The sequence below is a fragment of the Ursus americanus genome, chromosome 31, assembly GCF_024610735.1.
Source record: "Ursus americanus isolate L20-20 chromosome 31, mUrsAme1.1.p, whole genome shotgun sequence".
NCBI classification, from domain to species: domain Eukaryota; kingdom Metazoa; phylum Chordata; class Mammalia; order Carnivora; family Ursidae; genus Ursus; species Ursus americanus.
In genome coordinates, this window is record NC_142157.1 from 21290496 (window position 1) to 21308825 (window position 18330).

Consider the following 18330-nt stretch of genomic DNA (forward strand, 5'->3'; position numbering starts at 1 on the left):
ATCACGATCTGAGATCTTACTAGTTCCATATCCAGATGGACTCTCTCCACATAAGTGAGATCATTCAAATGAGACTGATTGGAGGGCTACTTGAAGATACATATTTTTAGAAATGTGGAGTTCTAATATGGTAGAAAATGTGAGACACACACAAAAAAACAAAAAACAAGGGGGATTATTTTCTTGCTCAGGAATGGAAGAGAGGGATATACATGAACAAAGAAGGAAATGCAATTTGACTCTTCTCTTTATTTAAAGAAAGTATACTTTGTACTTTAGATCAAGAAATTAAGATCTATTTCTCAATGAATGTATAGGTTTGCTGAGTCTACACCTCCCCCGATTGTTCAAATTCCTGCAGTAAACCAGCACAACTGATGTGGAAAGCAAAAGTTGCAAGCTATGGAGAATTGAGAGAAAGGGTCTTTTCCTTTTCCTGTTCTCATGATACTTTAAAATAAATGTCTAAACAGAAGGAAAACATTACAATAAACAATGCAAAGGACAATGAAAAGCACTTATTAAAATGTCACTAGGTCAATAACTGGTACCTCGTCTTCCTGTATTAAACCTACTAGTTTAAGGCTAGTATAAAATAAAAGGTTTTTTTGAAAGGAACATGAAGCGAGGAAAATGAAGTAGATTGGGAAATCACAAAGCCCTTTAAGAAAGGCATGAAATGTATAAAATGTGCTTTAAATTTTTAATGCATATTGAAATCAAACAATTTTTTATTCCCTATAGTTATTTTACTTTACATTTAACTACATTTCTATAGAATATGTATATATTCTATATATTTCTATAGAATATGTATATATTCTATATATTTCTATAGAATATGTATATATTCTATATATTTCTATAGAATATATATATATTCTATATATTTCTATAGAATATATATATATTCTATATATTTCTATAGAATATATATATATTCTATATATTTCTATAGAATATATATATTCTATATATTTCTATAGAATATATATATATTCTATATATTTCTATAGAATATATATATATTCTATATATTTCTATAGAATATATATATATACATACATATATATAGGCTTTGAAGACATAAATTAGAAGTAATAAGACTAAAAGATTATTCAAAAGAATTATTCAAAAGATTATTCAAAAGAATACTCAGGATATCCCTCCAACACACATTGATCCCAAAGTTGTGAAGTTTTTTTTCTGTGTGTGTGTGTGTGTGTGTGTGTGTGTGGAGTTTTTTGTTATTAGTGACTGGCCATTTGTCTTCTATTTAATGACTGATTAAATCATACAAATATCCAACAGCCCCTTCATCAATACCACTTAAGTGCAAGATGCTATAGTTAGACGTACGAAATCCACACCCCCAAGAAACTCCATGACAACAGATTTAGAAAATATCATTCCTAGTAAGTAAAGGTGAAAGACACTCCTCAATCATTGGAAAACAAGTACTGCTTTATCTTAGGGGGAAAAGTAGCTTGATTCCAACAGAAGATATCTACTATAGAGGTCAGACATCTATAAGCCTTTCATGGGAATCAAACCTATAAAAGTTGTTATAAGAGAGGCAAATACAATTACTTCACCCAAAACGGGAGAGCAGCGTTGCCATGAATGGGAAGCCTGTTTTTGTAGATATTCACCCAGAACATAGGGACTGCACACAGAACAGAATTATAATAATATATGGAGTTGAAAAATCAAATTTATTTTAAGTGGGATTATAAATCAAAAGAGAGAAATAAGTACGATTCTTAGACTTTGGGATTTAACTTAAGACACTAAAACAATTTTGTGAATTATTTCATAATAATGCTTGGAATAATGTGATTGTGGGTGGATGTGTGGTCCCCAAAATTCAGCGGTAAACAATGCTATTGTGATTCAGGTGTCCTTACAACCATCCCACACTGCATCTGCACCCAGACTTTTCCCCTGCACCGCCCCCCCCCCCTTGCTGGCCAGCAGGAGAAAGAGTTCTGGGTAATAGCACAAAACAGGAGCGGCTGTGATCCATAAAGTCTGAATGAGCAAAAGGTCAGGGAGTAAGATGTTTGGGGGGGGAGAAAAGGAAGGGGATAGCTGGCAGCAGGCTGAGGATGTGGGGCTGACAGGGAAAATGAAAGAACCCCTCCCTTGCCTCCTTCTTCAGTCCCAGCCCTGCCTCCCAAGGCTGATGCCCTCCTCTAACCCCTCCTCCACCATCCCTAAACCTGCTACACTGTTTCTTTAAAGATTATTTTTTCCCCAAGATTTTATTTATTTGAGAGAGAGAGAGAGAATGAGCAAGTGAGAGCATGAGCAGGGGGAGAGACAGAGGGAAAAGCAGGCTCCCCACTGAGCAAGGAGCCTGATGCAGGACTCGATCCCAGAACCCTAGGATCATGACTTGAGCGGAAGGCAGACACCTAACCGACTGAGCCACCCAGGTGCCCCTCTTCACAGACTCTTGAGTGTGGAAGGAACACAGGAGAATTCTTATTTTCTGCCTGCTTCCCATCAATATCATGCAAAGCCACTTATTTCGTGTTACTGCAATAATATGTTTTCATTTTAAAAATCCTTCGAGCATAAAAATAATCCACTTCCATTTGATTCATAGCTATGTTAAAATAAATGATACTGTTCTTAAATTAAATTCACTATCATTACTACTCATTACTATCACTTTCAGAGAAAGGAGCCCTTTTCATTACATTGGCAAAAAGTCAGGAGCCCCTTTTGTGTTGTTGAGGCAGAAGTCAGGAGCCCCTCCCATCTCTCTCGCTCCATCAAACCACATGCTTATGGCATTAAATTTTATTTTTGATCTATGGTTTAATAAAGATACATCCCAGGGGGAGGTATTCAGTATACATTGCATCGTATTCAGTATAATTTGCCCTACAGTCTTAGCAGTAAAGATTGAAGGAAAGCAGCAGCTGGTGGAAATAAAGGGGTCCTGTGATGTAGCACAGGGCTGAGCGTCAGACCACCTGTGTCTGGTCTTCAGCCAATACGGATCACCTTCTCCATTACAAAGTGGGGACAATGGCCTGTGCACAGGGTTGTGGTGGAGTGTGACAAGTTAATAAATGGGAAATAACTTTGAGGAGGGAAAATGGTCTCAATAAACACAAGGTCTTATTGCCACGGTGCTGTACTAAATGTGGCAAACTCTTCTTGGTGCTAACGTTACTTACATTTCAATGGACAATATCCAAATAGCTTGTCCGCGTCATAGTCTGCAGTGGTTCCACACCAGAGCCACCCGTCTGATCGCCCAGCACTGGTGCAATCTGCATACCACTTGTTTTCAAACTTGAATGGAAAGGCACACGTTGCCCCGTTGGAATTGCCCAGCAGCGTGTACATGTCTAGAAGAGACACGTTGATCACACTTAGAATGTCAATCTTCTGATCAGTGGCTTTCCACTAAGAAGGATGCTGAAAGAATGGGTCTTACTCTTCTGACCACATTTGATGTCCCCACACCGGGAACTCTTTGGTCTTTCCCTTCTCTCTCTACCCCATCTTTTGCTGCGTATACACAGCAGTCTGTATTAGGAACAACTCTAGTATCACTTCACTTCTGCTGTGTTTTAGGGCAGATTTTTCTCTTTCCTACACCTGACTTGACTTCTGCATTTCCCCCCAGAACAGAGAAGAGGCCATCCTTCCTCTTCCTTGGAATCACAGAATGATTGAATCTCTAGATGGAAAAATAGCATGACAGCTGTGTAATTCAAATGCATAGCCAAAGTTAAATCCCCTCCTACCACTTCCTGTCAAGCCAGCCTCTACTGCAGTCCCTCAACAATGACTATGAGAAACGGTCAGAATTTGGACATAATGCTCTAATCCACATCATGGAAAGAAAGTACTCGAAACCACTGGATACCATTGAAAATCAGTATTTGTCTTTCTTTAAACTGAAATCAGAGCAAAATGGGAAGCTCTGGATTTACCTAGAAGAGAAAATCGAAACAAATACAAATCATTGTTGATTATGGTTTGGCTGAAGCCAAAGGATTAGAGAAGCTCATATCTCCACTGACAACCACACCACTCCCCTAGCCACATTCTCCAAAATGTTTAGTGTCTCTGTAGGGACATCCCCTGGGGAAACAATAACCTTCTACAGGGAAGTAGTTTGCCTCTCGCCACCAGCTGATAATCAGAATTTGTCCTAGATAAAAATACTCTTTCTTAATTAAGTTTTGTAGATTCTATAACTTTAAAAAGTCCCTAAAAGACATGTTAAAATCCAATTTAGACAATATAAAGTTTGTAAAACATACAGCACAACACCTAACATATATTAAAATCATCATACACATTAAGTTCCTTACCCTCTTTCCCTTCCCTTTACTCACTGGTACTTATTCAGTCCTCCGGACAAGCTAGGCTTATTTTCATTTACTGTGCAATTACTTTTTCGCCAATTAGCTATTTGTTAGGAACTTCAAAATACAATTCTAGCTTTTATCCTGCTATATTACAGGACCAGTTTTCCGAATCATATATTGTTTAAGGAACATGCTGGATTTAGATATAATTATGCCACTCTTAATCACTGGGATTCCTGTTCCTTCATATGAAGAAAACCTATTAAGACCACCTCAGAGTTAGTTGTGTGTTCATTAAATTAGCCAAGAAATTTTCAGTGCTGTATTTATAGTTCTCAGTCAGAAATGGCCTTTTCAGAAGTAAGCCAATTTATTTAACAAAACCCTGATGAGGTCAAAAGAACCAAGTTCCACTCTAGCCACTTCACCGACAAGTCATATAACTGCAGTCAATTTTTCTTCCTCTGTGGTCCAAACTCTCAGAGAATACTTAGATCTTTCTAAGTCTACAATTCTGATTCTATTATTCTAAAATAATCCCTGGCCCCAGCCAGTTGTTTTCCTCAAGTTTTCTTTAGAGAGACAGACTCTACATAGACCGTCTCTACGTTGTCTTCAGATCAAATGTGTATTCCAATGAGTAGATTCCAAGCTCACTCTGAAGGGCTAGATCTTCTAGCAGGAAAATCTTAAATACTGAGAGAGACGGGGAGCAGGCAAAATGTGGTCAATGGACAATTTTCATCCAACCACCCAGGTGCGCATAGAAATAACTCAGTAGATTTTTAGACCTCCCCCCCCCCCATGTCTTATTTTAGTTTCTGGGTGGGAGGGGAGCCTTGGTATCTGCAGTTTTAACAAGATTTCCTGGTGATTCTTAATCATATTACACCTTGAGAAACACTATGCTAAACCTTATGCATATTCTTCTCAAATAAGCAGGAAAACAGGGTGGTGGGGATGAGGGGTGGGGTCTATGTAACTTCAGTGATGTATTTTAAATAAAATAAGAAGTCCGATGTCTTAGCACCAATCTTCCTTGTTTTGAATCCCTCAATTAGGACTACTGTCCCATCTGTGGAATTTGACTCAGTCAAGTTTGGTTCACTCTTGTCCTGCTAAAGTTTTCTATCATTTTTCTCCTGAAATGTTATACTACTTAGATTGCCTCACCTATAACTTCTAAACTTTCATTATGTTCAATAAATGCCTCAGGATAGCCTCTTTCAGAGCTCTTCTTCTCACTCTTGTTCCATGCCTACATTTCCTCCTCTTTATAAAGAAGGAAAATGGAAAGCTAACAAATTATGGTCTTACAAAAATCTGAACTCCCAGGCTCTGATTAGCTACGACAACTGGGTTCAACCAACTTTTGTAGCCTTAGTAACATAGTAATTTTGGAAACAGGTAATCTCTTATCCCAAAAGGCAGGCTCTTCCTCTGACCTTGAGGTTGTTCTCGATAACACTTCCAAATAACCAAGTGTCCAAACCTGGAATGTGGTCATAACATCGTCTGACACAAGAAGGCTTTGTAAAAGGCTTCAAGTTCTGTTTAATCGTGTTGTTTCTGCTCAGCCACCAGAAAATGAAATTTGGCCAAGATAAGAGAAAACTAAATACTCTGGTTTTATTTAACCTTCAGGAGTTTAAGAACCAACTTCTTATAAAATTATGTTCTGCCCCACAGGTGCTACCACTTTCTAAAATAACTATGTTGCATGTTAATTTACAGGTTAATTCTCTAGCTCTTCTAATCTTCTGATTACTATAGTCTTTTAATATGCATAAGGTGACAGAGAAACATTGAGAAACTTAAAAGATCAAGGAATGCCAAGATTTCATTTTAGGCGATCTGACTTGGGAAAGAATGTTTTCCATGGGTCATTTCTCTAGGGATAACTTAAACCAAAGGAAAAGAAACATCTGGTTAAATTCATTTATCACTACAACCATATAATGTCAAATGGGAGGTTTTTGGTCAAAGACTACAGTGAAAATTCATTTCTAAAAATTGTAATCTATAGTTTAAAAAAACCTTCACTAAAGATAAAAAAAAAACACAAAACAGTCATTCCATTAGTTAAAAACAAGCTAAAATACCATTCAGGACTTTTTACTATATTTATTCACTGTCATTTTCTCCTAGAACACAGAATAGTTTGAAACACAAACACAATCAATTAATAATTCTAGCACAAACTAAACAAGAATATACGTTTTTTTTCTTGAATTAGGTTCCAACTAGGAAAGATGAGAAAAGTCGAGATAGTCCATGCTTCTTACCTTCATAACCTCTAGAGCATAAATCATCTGTGGTTCCATAGATTTTCCATCTGCTCCACAAACCGGAACCCTTGTAAAGCATAATATTCTTTTCTTGTTTATTGCCATAGTTAAAAAATAAATCTTCTCCCTTGATCCCCAAAAGGGTGTCATTTTTGCACTCCCATTTCTGAAATTCGCTCTTCGGGTCACAGGCATACAGAGTGACAGCAACCCAATCCGTTTTTGATGGTACTCCCAGACATAATTTAAAAGCAACACTCATAATCCGGGATTCAGACACCCATCGGAATTTCTGTGCTTCGTTGTCCTGGTTGCAAACCGCTGTTTGGACTGCACTGGGACTTAATGCCTCCACGCAGCGCTTGTGATCTTCATTATATATTAAAAATTGCTTAGTGTCTGTTTAAAAAAAAAAGAAAGAAAAAAAAAAGATGCTTAAATGGATACATGTAACAAGGAATATTTTAGGTCAAAATTCCCAATGTTTCTGTTTCCATAAAACTTATGATCCCAGGAGAAGGGGTGAATGGGACTCTGGGCCAGCTCAGCTCCCTCTGCGAGGGGCTAGGGACGACCGGGTGGGGGGGTCCTTGAGGCTGGAGAGAGAGACTGGGGGGAAGCCCTCTCCCCAGGAGAGCACAGGGCCCCCAGCAACTGGCTGGAAATCCTCAAGACATCCTAGTTCATTATGGGGAGCATTACAAAAAGGCCTGCCTTAAATGCACACAAATTGTAGCGGAGTCAACATAAAAGGTAGAGAACGGAGAAAGAAATAATAACCAACTGAGAAAAGAAAATTTAGATATGAGGGACGCCTGGGTGGCTCAGAAGGTTAAGCTTCTGCCTTCAGCTCAGGTCATGATCCCAGGGTCCTGGGATCCAGCCCTGCATTGGGCTCCTTGCTCAACATGGAGTCTGCTTCTCCCTCTGCCTGCCACCCCCCCCCCCTTGTACTCTCATGCTCTCTCGCTCTGTCTCTGGCAAATAAATAAATAAAATCTTTAAAAAAAAGAAAATTTAGATATGAATACAATAAGCTAGAGAATTAAATATATGTATACCCTGGAATAGAATTTTGAAGTCTGATTCATCCCTACTCTCTTTGAGAAAGAGGAAGCTCATATGTAATTATTTTAATTATAACATTAGTGAGGTTTTATGTAACTTAAAAGATAATTTTATTTTAGGAAATTTTACCCTTATGCCCAGCAAATCTTTGAACTAAATGCTTTCTGGATAGCCCTGTTAGAGAAGTGTTTTGTTTTGTTTTGTTTTTCCTTGAAACAATAGATAACTTAGCAATGTAGCATCTAATGCTAAGTTAGTATCTGTTATATAATTTTAACTTTCATTTCCTTGGCATACTCAAGCTAGCCTTTATATAACAAAAAGATACAAAAATGTACTTATAAGTGTAATAATTCATTAAGTTCACAGTAAAGGTTAAGTAAATGTTTTTATTTCATTTGAGGTAATATTTATGAGAATAACTACAAATAACAGTGTTGTTTTATTCTTATAATTTGGGGCTGGTAATTTAAATAAGTATGTGTAGACGGCTTATACTTATAGTACATAGCTGCTAGCTGGCAAAACTGAACTTCCTCTTGCAAAAAAAAAAAAAGAAGAAGAAGAAAAAGAAAAAGAAAAAAAAAGAAAAAGATCTGGTAAGCATATTTTTCCCCTTAAAACTGAATTCATGTACAGGTTTTTCCTTTTTGTTTATTTTTTTAAGAATAGATAAATGTCATTTTATGATACAAATATCAAACATTACCTCAAGATTTACCAAATTCCTTCTATGTAAGTGTTCTTTCAAAATGAGCTGGTAGTATTACAGATATTTGAGGATCAGACTAAATTTAGCTCATTATTTTTAATCAAATCATCCTACTGAAATATAACAAAGCAATAAAAGTACCAATAGCAGAGTCCTTTACGATTTACAAAACATTTTCACAAGCCATATTCTATTCACTGTCTTCAACACCCCTGTCAGGTTAGCACCATTACTTTCTGAGATCAGTTCTTGGACCATCAATTTAGGGCTTACCATGGATCTTTGCCTTGAAAGATTATTTTTCCCTGCCCTGCTGCATCTGCTCTTGTCCCACACTTGTTAGAGACCTCCTGCTTCTAACCTGTCTGGGTTCCTAATTTGGTGCTACTTTGAACCTTAGCTGGGGTTCCTTGGATGGGTTTCTCATTTCTGTTGGTTTGATTTCTTGGAATTGGGACTCAATAGAGTCTCAATTCAGAACACCTGTTTCTGTTGGCTTCTCTGGAGTTGACATCTGTCAACCGAGCACGCAATGCCCGGCTGGAGCTCCTCCCATCGAGCTGAACTCCTTCCCAGACTTGACCTCATCTTGTTGCTGCTCATGCTCTAGTGTGACAAGATGAGTAACTTTCTGCATTGGCAATAACATTATTTATAATATGCTCTTCTGTTCATAATAAAACACAGGAGATAGGAAAACAAAAAGTTAAAAAACAATTACTATGATAATTTACAACACACAAATGTAAATCTAAATGGATGGATGGGTGGATGGATGGATGGATAGATAGATAGATAGATAGATAGATAGACAGACAGATAGATATAGGGATACACACACATACAAATACATTCACATACCCTATTGGTTCTGTTTCTCTGGAGAACCCTGACAAATATCTGTCTCCATGGCCACTACCTTAGACCAAGCCCCCATAGTCTCACTCTGATCTTCCACTCTTTGAAATGCAAGCATCAAAGAAGGTAACACTTGATCCTCCCAATTTCCTGGGTGAGATGGGCCTAATTTGCCACCTGACTCCAAATTGCAGTACCTCCCTAATGTAATAGGTTGTTTCCACTTAACTATGTAAGAGTCCGATTTCCTTCTGTTTTGTAGTCTCGTTAGCAGATTACCTGTGATGTGCATCCATTCAGGTGGATGCTTATTCAACCATAAAGTTGTTTTCTTTTTCTTCTACCTTTGTGAGAGGTTTTCCAAGTTGGGAGGAGATTTTGTTTTTAACTATATTTTCCCAACAATTTAAATCCTTCAAGAGTATGTTACCGTACACAAGAGAAAAACATCAACCTCCACATCCTAGCTCCCTAGGGGGGACCTGATCCCGTCCCCGCTCTCACATACCACCTTCCAGCCACAAGGCCTTTCTGTTCCTCAAACACTTCATTTCCACTTGAGAAACTTCATATTTCAAGTTCCCTCTTCTTGGGATGCTCTTTCAGGTCCCAGTTCAAGTGTCAACTCCTTAGTGAGCAGAAATTTTGCTCTTTTATTTTCTATATAATATTCACAACCATCTTAAAATATATTCTTTTAAAAAAAATCATTTAGTTATGTTTTGTCCATGTCCCTCTACTGGAATGTAAATTCCACAAGTAGAAAGACTTAATCTTTCTGGTTCAGGACTGTATCCTCTCCTTTCGAAGCATAATAGTCCACAAATATTAGTTGAATGAATGAAAGAACATTAATTAAATCTGAAGCATCTTGACTAATAACCCAGATCCATTATTTTATTTAATAACTGATGAATGATGTTGGCTGTATTTAATGTTACTTCTTCCTCTGAACATTTATTTTTACCAAAGAACAATTTAGAAATGTTTATACAAGGAGTACTTGGAAATGAAAAGATTCTATTTCAATTCAACCTTATCTATTCTGGTTTCCTTTATTTATCTTTGACATTAGGGAGCGGTGCAAGTTTGATATTGTCTTTGCTAGACAATATAAGGAAATGTAACATTATCACTTTATGATTCCACAGTCATCCATTATTCCTCTCTCCCACTAATCAACACGGAGTTTTGTTTTTATCATTTTCTCTCTGCCGTTGTCTCTGATTCCTTCCTCTGAAACAGATTCAAGGCCTTGACCAAAAGACAGCTTGTGGTATTTTTGCCACTATTAACCACACCAGTGTTTTATATGTATAAACATTCTGTTCTCTGTCTATACTAATTATGTTATTACAACACAAGCATTACGAAGCTAACACATGAGGACAGTGGAATTGCTATATTCATTTCTCTGCCATCTCAATTATGGGTTTGAATGTGTGTTTTTCTTTCTGCTTTTTAAATACTTACACATCAGAAATTTATTTACAGAATTCAAGAGATCCTTCTTCCATCTTTAACTCTATCTTCCTCATCTCATATTAATTTTTTGACAAATATGTGCCAGGCACTGTGCAGGTGACATTGCAAAGACAAACCAGAGACAACTTCTGTGACCCACTGAGTTCACACTGCCTGTAGTTAATTCAAAGGCAGAAACCTCAAAGGTCAAAATATACCCAGGAAAGAAGCAATAAATTTCAATTCAATATCTCAAGTAAAAATAACCGCAGACTAGATATCCAATAACATAAGCATGAATATTCTTTTTTTTTTTTTTTGAAATATCTTCCATGCCCAGCAAGGAGCCTGATGAAGGGTCCAAACCCATGACCCCACGATCAAGACCTGAGCTGAGATCAAGAGTCACATGCCTAACCCACAGAGCCACCCAGGCACTCCATGAGGTTGAATATTCTTTTAGGCATATTTTAACAGTTTTAAATTTTTCCATAACATTGGGCAAATAATTAAATTTCTAAATGGACTAGCACAGAAAATTAGGTTATTAAATTTGACAATCTAGAGCTAGAACTTGTATATGGTATATTTCCTTATACATTTGTAGACTTTCCCCACTACCGATACATAAAATGCTGACCTGCAAACACGAAAAACAATCTTTTGCAAGATAGAGAAGCTGGATACGGGCAAAATAAGTGGATATTTTGTAGCAGACGCTGCCAGAACCCTACTTATTTCTACTTGCCTTTTGCCATGTCAGTGTATGCAAGCCCCGTTCCCCAACGTCAGCATAGAATCTCTGGGCCTGGGCGCATCAGAGACTCCGGTGCCTACGTGCCACAAAGGCAAGAAAGGTCAGAGAACAAAGGCCCCCAGGAGTAACCCTTCACCAGTGACTGATCGCAATTGATGAATAAACACCCCAAATCCCTGGCATGTTGGGACTCTGAGGCACATAGTCTATTTTGTTGCCCAGAGCACCCCAGCAGGGCTGAACTCCAGGGGTCCCCAGTGGTCATGGGCTCCTTCCTTTCCAGTCTCACCTCCCCACTCCTCTGCCAGTGTTTCCTGGGACTGTTTCCCACATGAACTACTTCACCCCAATCGCTGTCAGAGATAGTGTCTTAAACAACCCAAACCAAGAAATCTGTCCCGAAAGTCTCAGTAAATGAATATAAAACCTACATAGGAGTCCTCCAAGGACCAAAGTTGAGTGAAAAGCAGATATTTATCACACAGTAAGTACATGCAAAAAAAATCTATGCCACGTGCTGGGGGCGGTGGGGAGGCAGACTAAGGATCACAGTGTTAGGTCTGGCAATATTGGACAAAAGCTTAAAGGAAAAACTGAGAGTTGTTTTAGTTTTCACTCTGATCCTTCATTTATTCACCAAACATTCAGAGAACCTAATAATTTAAGTCACTGCATTTGGCCATTTGGGGAGGTACAAGGGTGAATCCAATAAGGGTTATAATTTCAGGAGAAAGGAGAGGGCAGGAGTAAGGAATTTCTCCAATTTCCTGTCTCTCTTCCTAAAGATAGGAATAGCTACACCCTTCCTGGGTTTGTTCACTCCCATCTCAGTAGGTCTCCCTTGGTCTGCTGATCTCTTTACCTGGGTCCTGGATTCTACCCCCTTCTGCCTCTCCACTTGTTCTCCCTTGCTTTCTCTCTTAGATCTTCAACCTCAGAATGCCAGCCTCTCGCCAATTCTAGGACAAATCAACAAGATCTGTAGGTAAGAAGTTGACCCTATACTACTCTTTCTTCTTTCCCTCACAGTCATGCTAACTAATTAATTAATCTTTATGTATCATGTCCTTCTGATCATGATATAATCAAAGCTCTGATGCTCACTGGCTGTGTGACTTTGGTCAAGTGTCTTAACTACTCTGTGCTTCCTTTTCTCCATCTAAAAATGAAAGGAAAATAATAGGACCTGCTGGTTGTTGTGAGGATTCAATGAGATCATCTAAATAAAGCACTGAGAACAGTTCCTCACACATAGAAATTGCTATATACGTGTTAAGTATTATCATTAACTTGGGAAAATCAGTCTTGATGACAGCATGAAATGGTTGAGAAGAGGATGAGACTAGAGAAAGCAGAACTGTTGCAGCAGCCTAGAGGCAGGAACAGAACAGAGATGATGGAGAGTCCAGAGTTTCCAAACTCAAGAGACAGGTGATGTGGTGGAGAAAGGTATATTCTTTGGGTCAGCAAACTTGTGATCAAATTCTGACCCCGCCATTCACTAGTTGCATTGCTCAGTTAAATTAATCATTCCTGCCTCAATTTCCTCATCTGTAAAACAAGGATAATAATGCTCCGTGATAGAGTTGCTATGAACTTCTAAATAAGATAATTTATGTAAAACATCCAGCATATCATTTTGCATATAGTAAAACCTCCAGGGTTGATGCCTTCCTTCCCCTCCCTGAGTGAAAAGTCTAAACAGTTGATACAAATAGAAGGACTAAGTCCTTCTTTGACATATTGTTGTTTTGACCACATTTTACATCTTTCCTGGTCTACACACTCCAGCTGGCAAGTTCTTAGCCTCAGAGCCAGAAGGTAATAGTCAAGAATCATCTCTGGTCCTTACTGGCTTCCTGACTTCTGAGCCTATTTTCTCATGTAGTAAAAGGTGGATGGTAACACCCATCTATCTTACCTCATGGGGCTATTGTTAAGGACCTGAAAATGATTAATGAATGGGACTAAGGATCTGAACGTGCTTTGTGACTTTAACTTGGTTTGTAAGTGGACAAATTTGTCTTAGAATGCTTTCTCCTTTCGATGTCAGTTTCAATTCTTTTTGAAAGGGTACTTGCTTTCTTACCTCCTTTACTCTCACTTTTGCTCTGATTTCCACTAGTCTCCTCTATGGACCAAACTAACCACATGATGTTTCCATCCAACAATGCTTGATGGTAGCCAAGAGGCAAGAGGACATTAGTGTTCTCATTTTGACATCAGTTTGACTCCCTCTCTGCTATGGAGATTTGCTACTTCAGAAGCTACTTTCCTTTTGTTCCATTCCTCTTGTGGCCTCTGTGACCTCTAAATTCTCTTTTAGCTGGTCACGTTCCAGTCTCAGAGGCCAGATCTGAGTGTTGAAGGATGCCTGTGGTTTCTAGCTTCCTTGTGAAGACAAGGGTCTTTGTCTTTAACTGACGTTGAGCACATTTGACTCTGTAAAGTTCACACTTAACCAATGATGACTCCTCCTACTGAGAAATGAGGTTCAGCAACCTCATTAGGCACTGAATTGTCACTAACAAAGCAATTGTCATCTTACCTTTATCTGCAATATCCTCCATATACAGATCTCCATTTCTCAATTTCAGAAAAGTCAGATGAAGTTTGGAACAATAACAGGAAAAAAAGACAAATATAAGAACAATGGGAAAAAAAGAAAGATGACAAGAACTTGTTTTCGCTCAGTAACTTTAGAAAGTATGTCTTAAATCCAGCATCTAAAAGAAGTCATCCATAAAGGAAGAAATGAAGAGACTAGAAATAAAGACAATTAGAAATGTCATAAGGAAAACTTTATGAAAATTAAAATGACAAAGGGAATGGCAGTGGGGAATTGTTTCTTGAAGAAATTCTAGATTGGTACTAACCAATCATTCATTCAGCAAAACATGCATTATAGAAAGAATACTCCATTGGGAGCCAGGAGTCCTGAGCACTAAACGGATTGTGCCATTATCTAGTTGTGAGACTCTGGAAAGATCACTTAACCTGTCAGGAATTCAATTTTCTTACCTATAAAACATGGAGGTTGGATGCAGCTTCAGGCTGTGCCAGGGATCAAATTCACTGTATTTGTTTTACACTCACTGGCTAGCGAGGTCCTATTGTTGGCATCTTTTCTAGCCCTGTCTCCAGTGACATCACATTGGTAGTTTGAAATCAACCATGGCAGGAATGTTACACCATGGAAATCAGTAAATGCCACAAATCAGTGCTTTTTTTCTTCTTCTCTGAGAATCACTGGTTAAGTTTACTAACACAGCATTGCTTATGAGCTAAGCCATCCCATTTTAAGCCAAACTCTGCCAAGGTCTAACCTCTGTGTCTGAGCATCTCTCACTCTATCACAACTATGACTATATCCCCACTGAGGTCTAAACATTAGTGCTGAATGCAATTCTTCCTGCTAACAGACAGCAGGGTAAGAACCCCCCTCCTTTAAGCTTGACCTCCCGGCCCTTCCAGGTATGACGCGGATGCTCATAGTACTGATGATGTGGGATGTGCTCAGGGAGGTGGAAGAAAGGGTTCTGGCTTGAAAAAAAAAAATAAACCACAGAAAGTAGGAGACCTTTCTATGGGTTTTCTTCATGGGTCGGGAGCCAGGGAAGGGGGTGCTAGGGGTAAGGGAATTCATATGCCCTTTGTTCTACTGCTTTCTCTTTCTTTCTTTTCTTTCTTTCTTCTTTCTTTCTTTCTTTCTTTCTTTCTTTCTTTCTTTCTTTCTTTCTTTCTTTCTTTCTTTTTTGGTTTTTTTAATTTATTTGAGAGAAAGAGACAGAGAAATAGAGCACAAGCAAGTAGAGGGGCAGAGGGAGAGGGAGAAGCAGACTCCCTGCTGAGCAGAGAGCCCAACGTGAGGCTCGATCTCAGGACTCCAACATCATGACCTGAGCCGAAGCCAGCCGCTTACTGACTGAGCTACCCAGGCACCTCTGTCCTACTGCTTTGTTACTAAGCAACAAATAACCTCTGTTCATGTGCTGTTTGAACCAAGAAAAAGTAAAAGTACAGGCTCTCAAGTTAAAGAAAAAAATCTGGAAGGGGCTCCCTCACCCATGTTTGTTTGTTTTTTATTCTCTGAGTAAACAGATCTTCAGCACCTCCCTGCTTCCCCTATATTTGTGCCTATGAAGAGGAAGACATTCATCAGAGTAAGACATCCTGCTGTCTCAAGGAGGGAAACTTTCCTAAGCAAATTGAGAAACATTTCTTGCCACATAGCATTAAGAGTCAGTTTAAAGAAAATTAGTATCTCTACTGCCCAGTATGGTGGCCATTAGCCCTAAGTGTCTATTGTACGCTTGAAATGAGGCCAGTCTGAATTGTGCTCTAAATACAAAATACACACTAGATTTTGAAAATTTTTACTTTTAAAAAACGAATGTAAAAATATCCCATACATTTTATACTGATTAATCTTCCCTAAAAATGTTTTGGATATATTGGGTTCAATAAGATATATTCATAAAGTCAATGTCACCTGTTTCTTTTTATTTTTTTTAGTGTGGCCCCATAAAGTAACCAATGGCATTTCTATTGGAGTGCCTGGGCTAGAATCCAGGTCACATACGGAGCCCCGGAACTGTTCATCCAGATTCTGTTTGAAGACCTTCAGTGACAGGGAACTTACTCCTAAGCAGACTATCCTATTTGAGACAGCACAACTCTTACATTTTTACTGGTCTTAGTTTTAACCTTGGGGCCATGAAGGATATATTCATCCTCTGCCACAAGACAGACTTGCAAGATGAACAGTAATGTCTACCACTACCCTGTGGTCTTCTCCCACTTGGGTTAAGCATCTCCTCCTCCAGCACCCCTTACTTATTGAGAGATATGCTTTGTAGCCAGGAATAAGGCAAAATATCTTTTGAGGCTCCAAGAATCTTTCTTCAGCATGGTTTCTTGGGAAATCTCTCCTTTAAATGCTTAATATACTGCTTTTATTAGATAATTAGTTACTACCGTGGGAACAAGAAGTCACTGCTTTTAATAGCTAGTGGTTAGGAAGCAATTCCTATGAGCCACACTATGTTCTAAACATTTTCCATTTTGTAACTCATTGAATCCTTGCAAAACCATGGTGCAGGTAACATTATGCTCGCCATTTTATAAACAGGGAAACTAAAAACACAGAATAATGAAGTAGCTTCCAGGAGGGGCAGGGGGCTTTCACTTGTGCTTTTATAATCACTGCTACTTCTTTTTTCTTTTTCTTTTTTTTAAGTAGGCTCCACACCCAGCATGGAGCCCAAAGTGGGGTATGAACTCAACACCCCAAGATCAAGACCTGAGCTGAGATCAAGAGCCGGATGCTTAACTGACTGAGCCACCCAGGTGCCCCATATAATCACTGCTACTTAATGCTCATTATGATTTAATGTTTTCAGTGGTCAGAAAACCTCTCTGGAAGTCTCCTGGTGGTCGGTGTTTCTGTGTTATTAGCGTGCTCCCAGTCCTGCCCCCGCCATTACATAGAGAGCATGGAGTGACGTTGGCACAGACTGCACACAGATGACCTGTGCTGATTTGGGAGAAAAGAAGGGGGATCAGGAACCAAAAGTTCAAAGTTGAGATCCCTTCAATCTCATTTCAAAAGGGAATGAAAATTCTAACAGGTACTCTCCTTCTGAAGTTTAAGCAGGTTGAGTCTAGAGAACTAGAAAAGAGAGACTCGACAATGTCTTTGAGAATCGAAAAGCTGTGAATCTGTTCCTCCTGAGTGATCACCAGTTTCGGGGCAGGGGGTGGGGGGGGAAGAGGAAGAAAACAATTGTAAATCAGTTTGAACAACTTAGAATACCGATAAGGATGAACTTTGTAGTTGTAAAAAACTATGGATGATTAAAAGATTTGTTCACAGAAAAAGACGCATTGTGAAAATCTCATGGAATCCATCTTTGGAGGATGATTTATGATCCTTTCCTTAGAACCACAGTGAAGAAAGACAGCAATGCCTCCCTCCTTTTGGCCAAAAACATTCAGAAGATATTTCTTGGTGGTTAGACAGGAGTATTGGTGAATTGAAAACCAGAACACACAAACTACAGAGGAAATGCCTCTAAGAACAGAGGGGGGAAGGAACGATGGGACATGAGAGAAGTCAGGAGGAGACAGGGGTTCTGTGGGGCTGGGGGCCAGGCAGCACCTCTGGCCTGAGAGGCAGCCTCCCTACTCCCAGTCCCTGGCTTCCAGGAGGAGGCAACGGGTTTCCTGCAGAGCTGGTGGTGCAGGGGACTTTTGCTTTCCTCCTCACCACAGGTATTGAAAGGAATCCATTAACCTTGACCCAAAAGGGAAGGTGTGCGCTCGCCCCCAGGCCCCAAATCAGAAAGCTTCTGTTTCAGTCAACTTACCCAACAGCTGTACAGCAACCGGAATGAGAGAGAGGAAAACCAGGAGCAGGGACGGCCTCATGTCCCAGAGTTTATCCTTCGCTTGCACTGATGGAGAGGAGGGGGTAAGAAGGAACCAAAACAATGCAGGCACCCAATCACCCCTTCCCTTACTCTGTTCTCAGAGCTGCCCTGCTGAAAAGAGGTGTGGAGGAAGCTCTCACTTTTAAAGAGCTTCTGAAATTAGGGAAAACCTCCAATAAGGAGATATCCTGTCACATGAGGGTAGTTGGAAAAACAGGAATTCAAAGTTACAACTTTGCTTTGTAAGCTAACTTCTGAGAAGAGCAGACACAGAGGAAGGGAAGAAAGGGACACATGTGGGAGAGGGGTGAGGAAGGGGGGGTGGCAAAAGGGTGATAGTGAGAAACGCAGAACCAGGCTGGCCTGCAGAGAAGGGGAGAAGTGAAACAGCTGTGTGCCTCAGGGCTGGCTCAGA

The 18330-nt window shown here is 39.3% G+C and overlaps 1 protein-coding gene across 2 annotated transcripts in view; it reads right to left on the bottom strand.

Moving 5' to 3' along the window:
• The window catches only part of MRC1 (mannose receptor C-type 1), a 91935-nt gene extending 73838 nt beyond the window's left edge, over nucleotides 1-18097 (bottom strand). The window contains exons 1-3 of one of the 2 annotated variants that reach the window (XM_045787544.2): nucleotides 17853-18097; nucleotides 6623-7024; nucleotides 3192-3365 (exon numbers count right to left, since the gene is read on the bottom strand). In XM_045787544.2, the coding sequence (XP_045643500.1) occupies nucleotides 3192-3365; nucleotides 6623-7024; nucleotides 17853-17913 (637 nt within the window). In that variant the 5' untranslated portion in view covers nucleotides 17914-18097. Of the gene's footprint in view, nucleotides 1-3191; nucleotides 3366-6622; nucleotides 7025-8678; nucleotides 8753-17852 lie in introns of those variants that run through there. The other variant, XM_045787553.2, reaches the window with a different exon arrangement.
• Nucleotides 18098-18330: the final 233 nt, after the last annotated feature.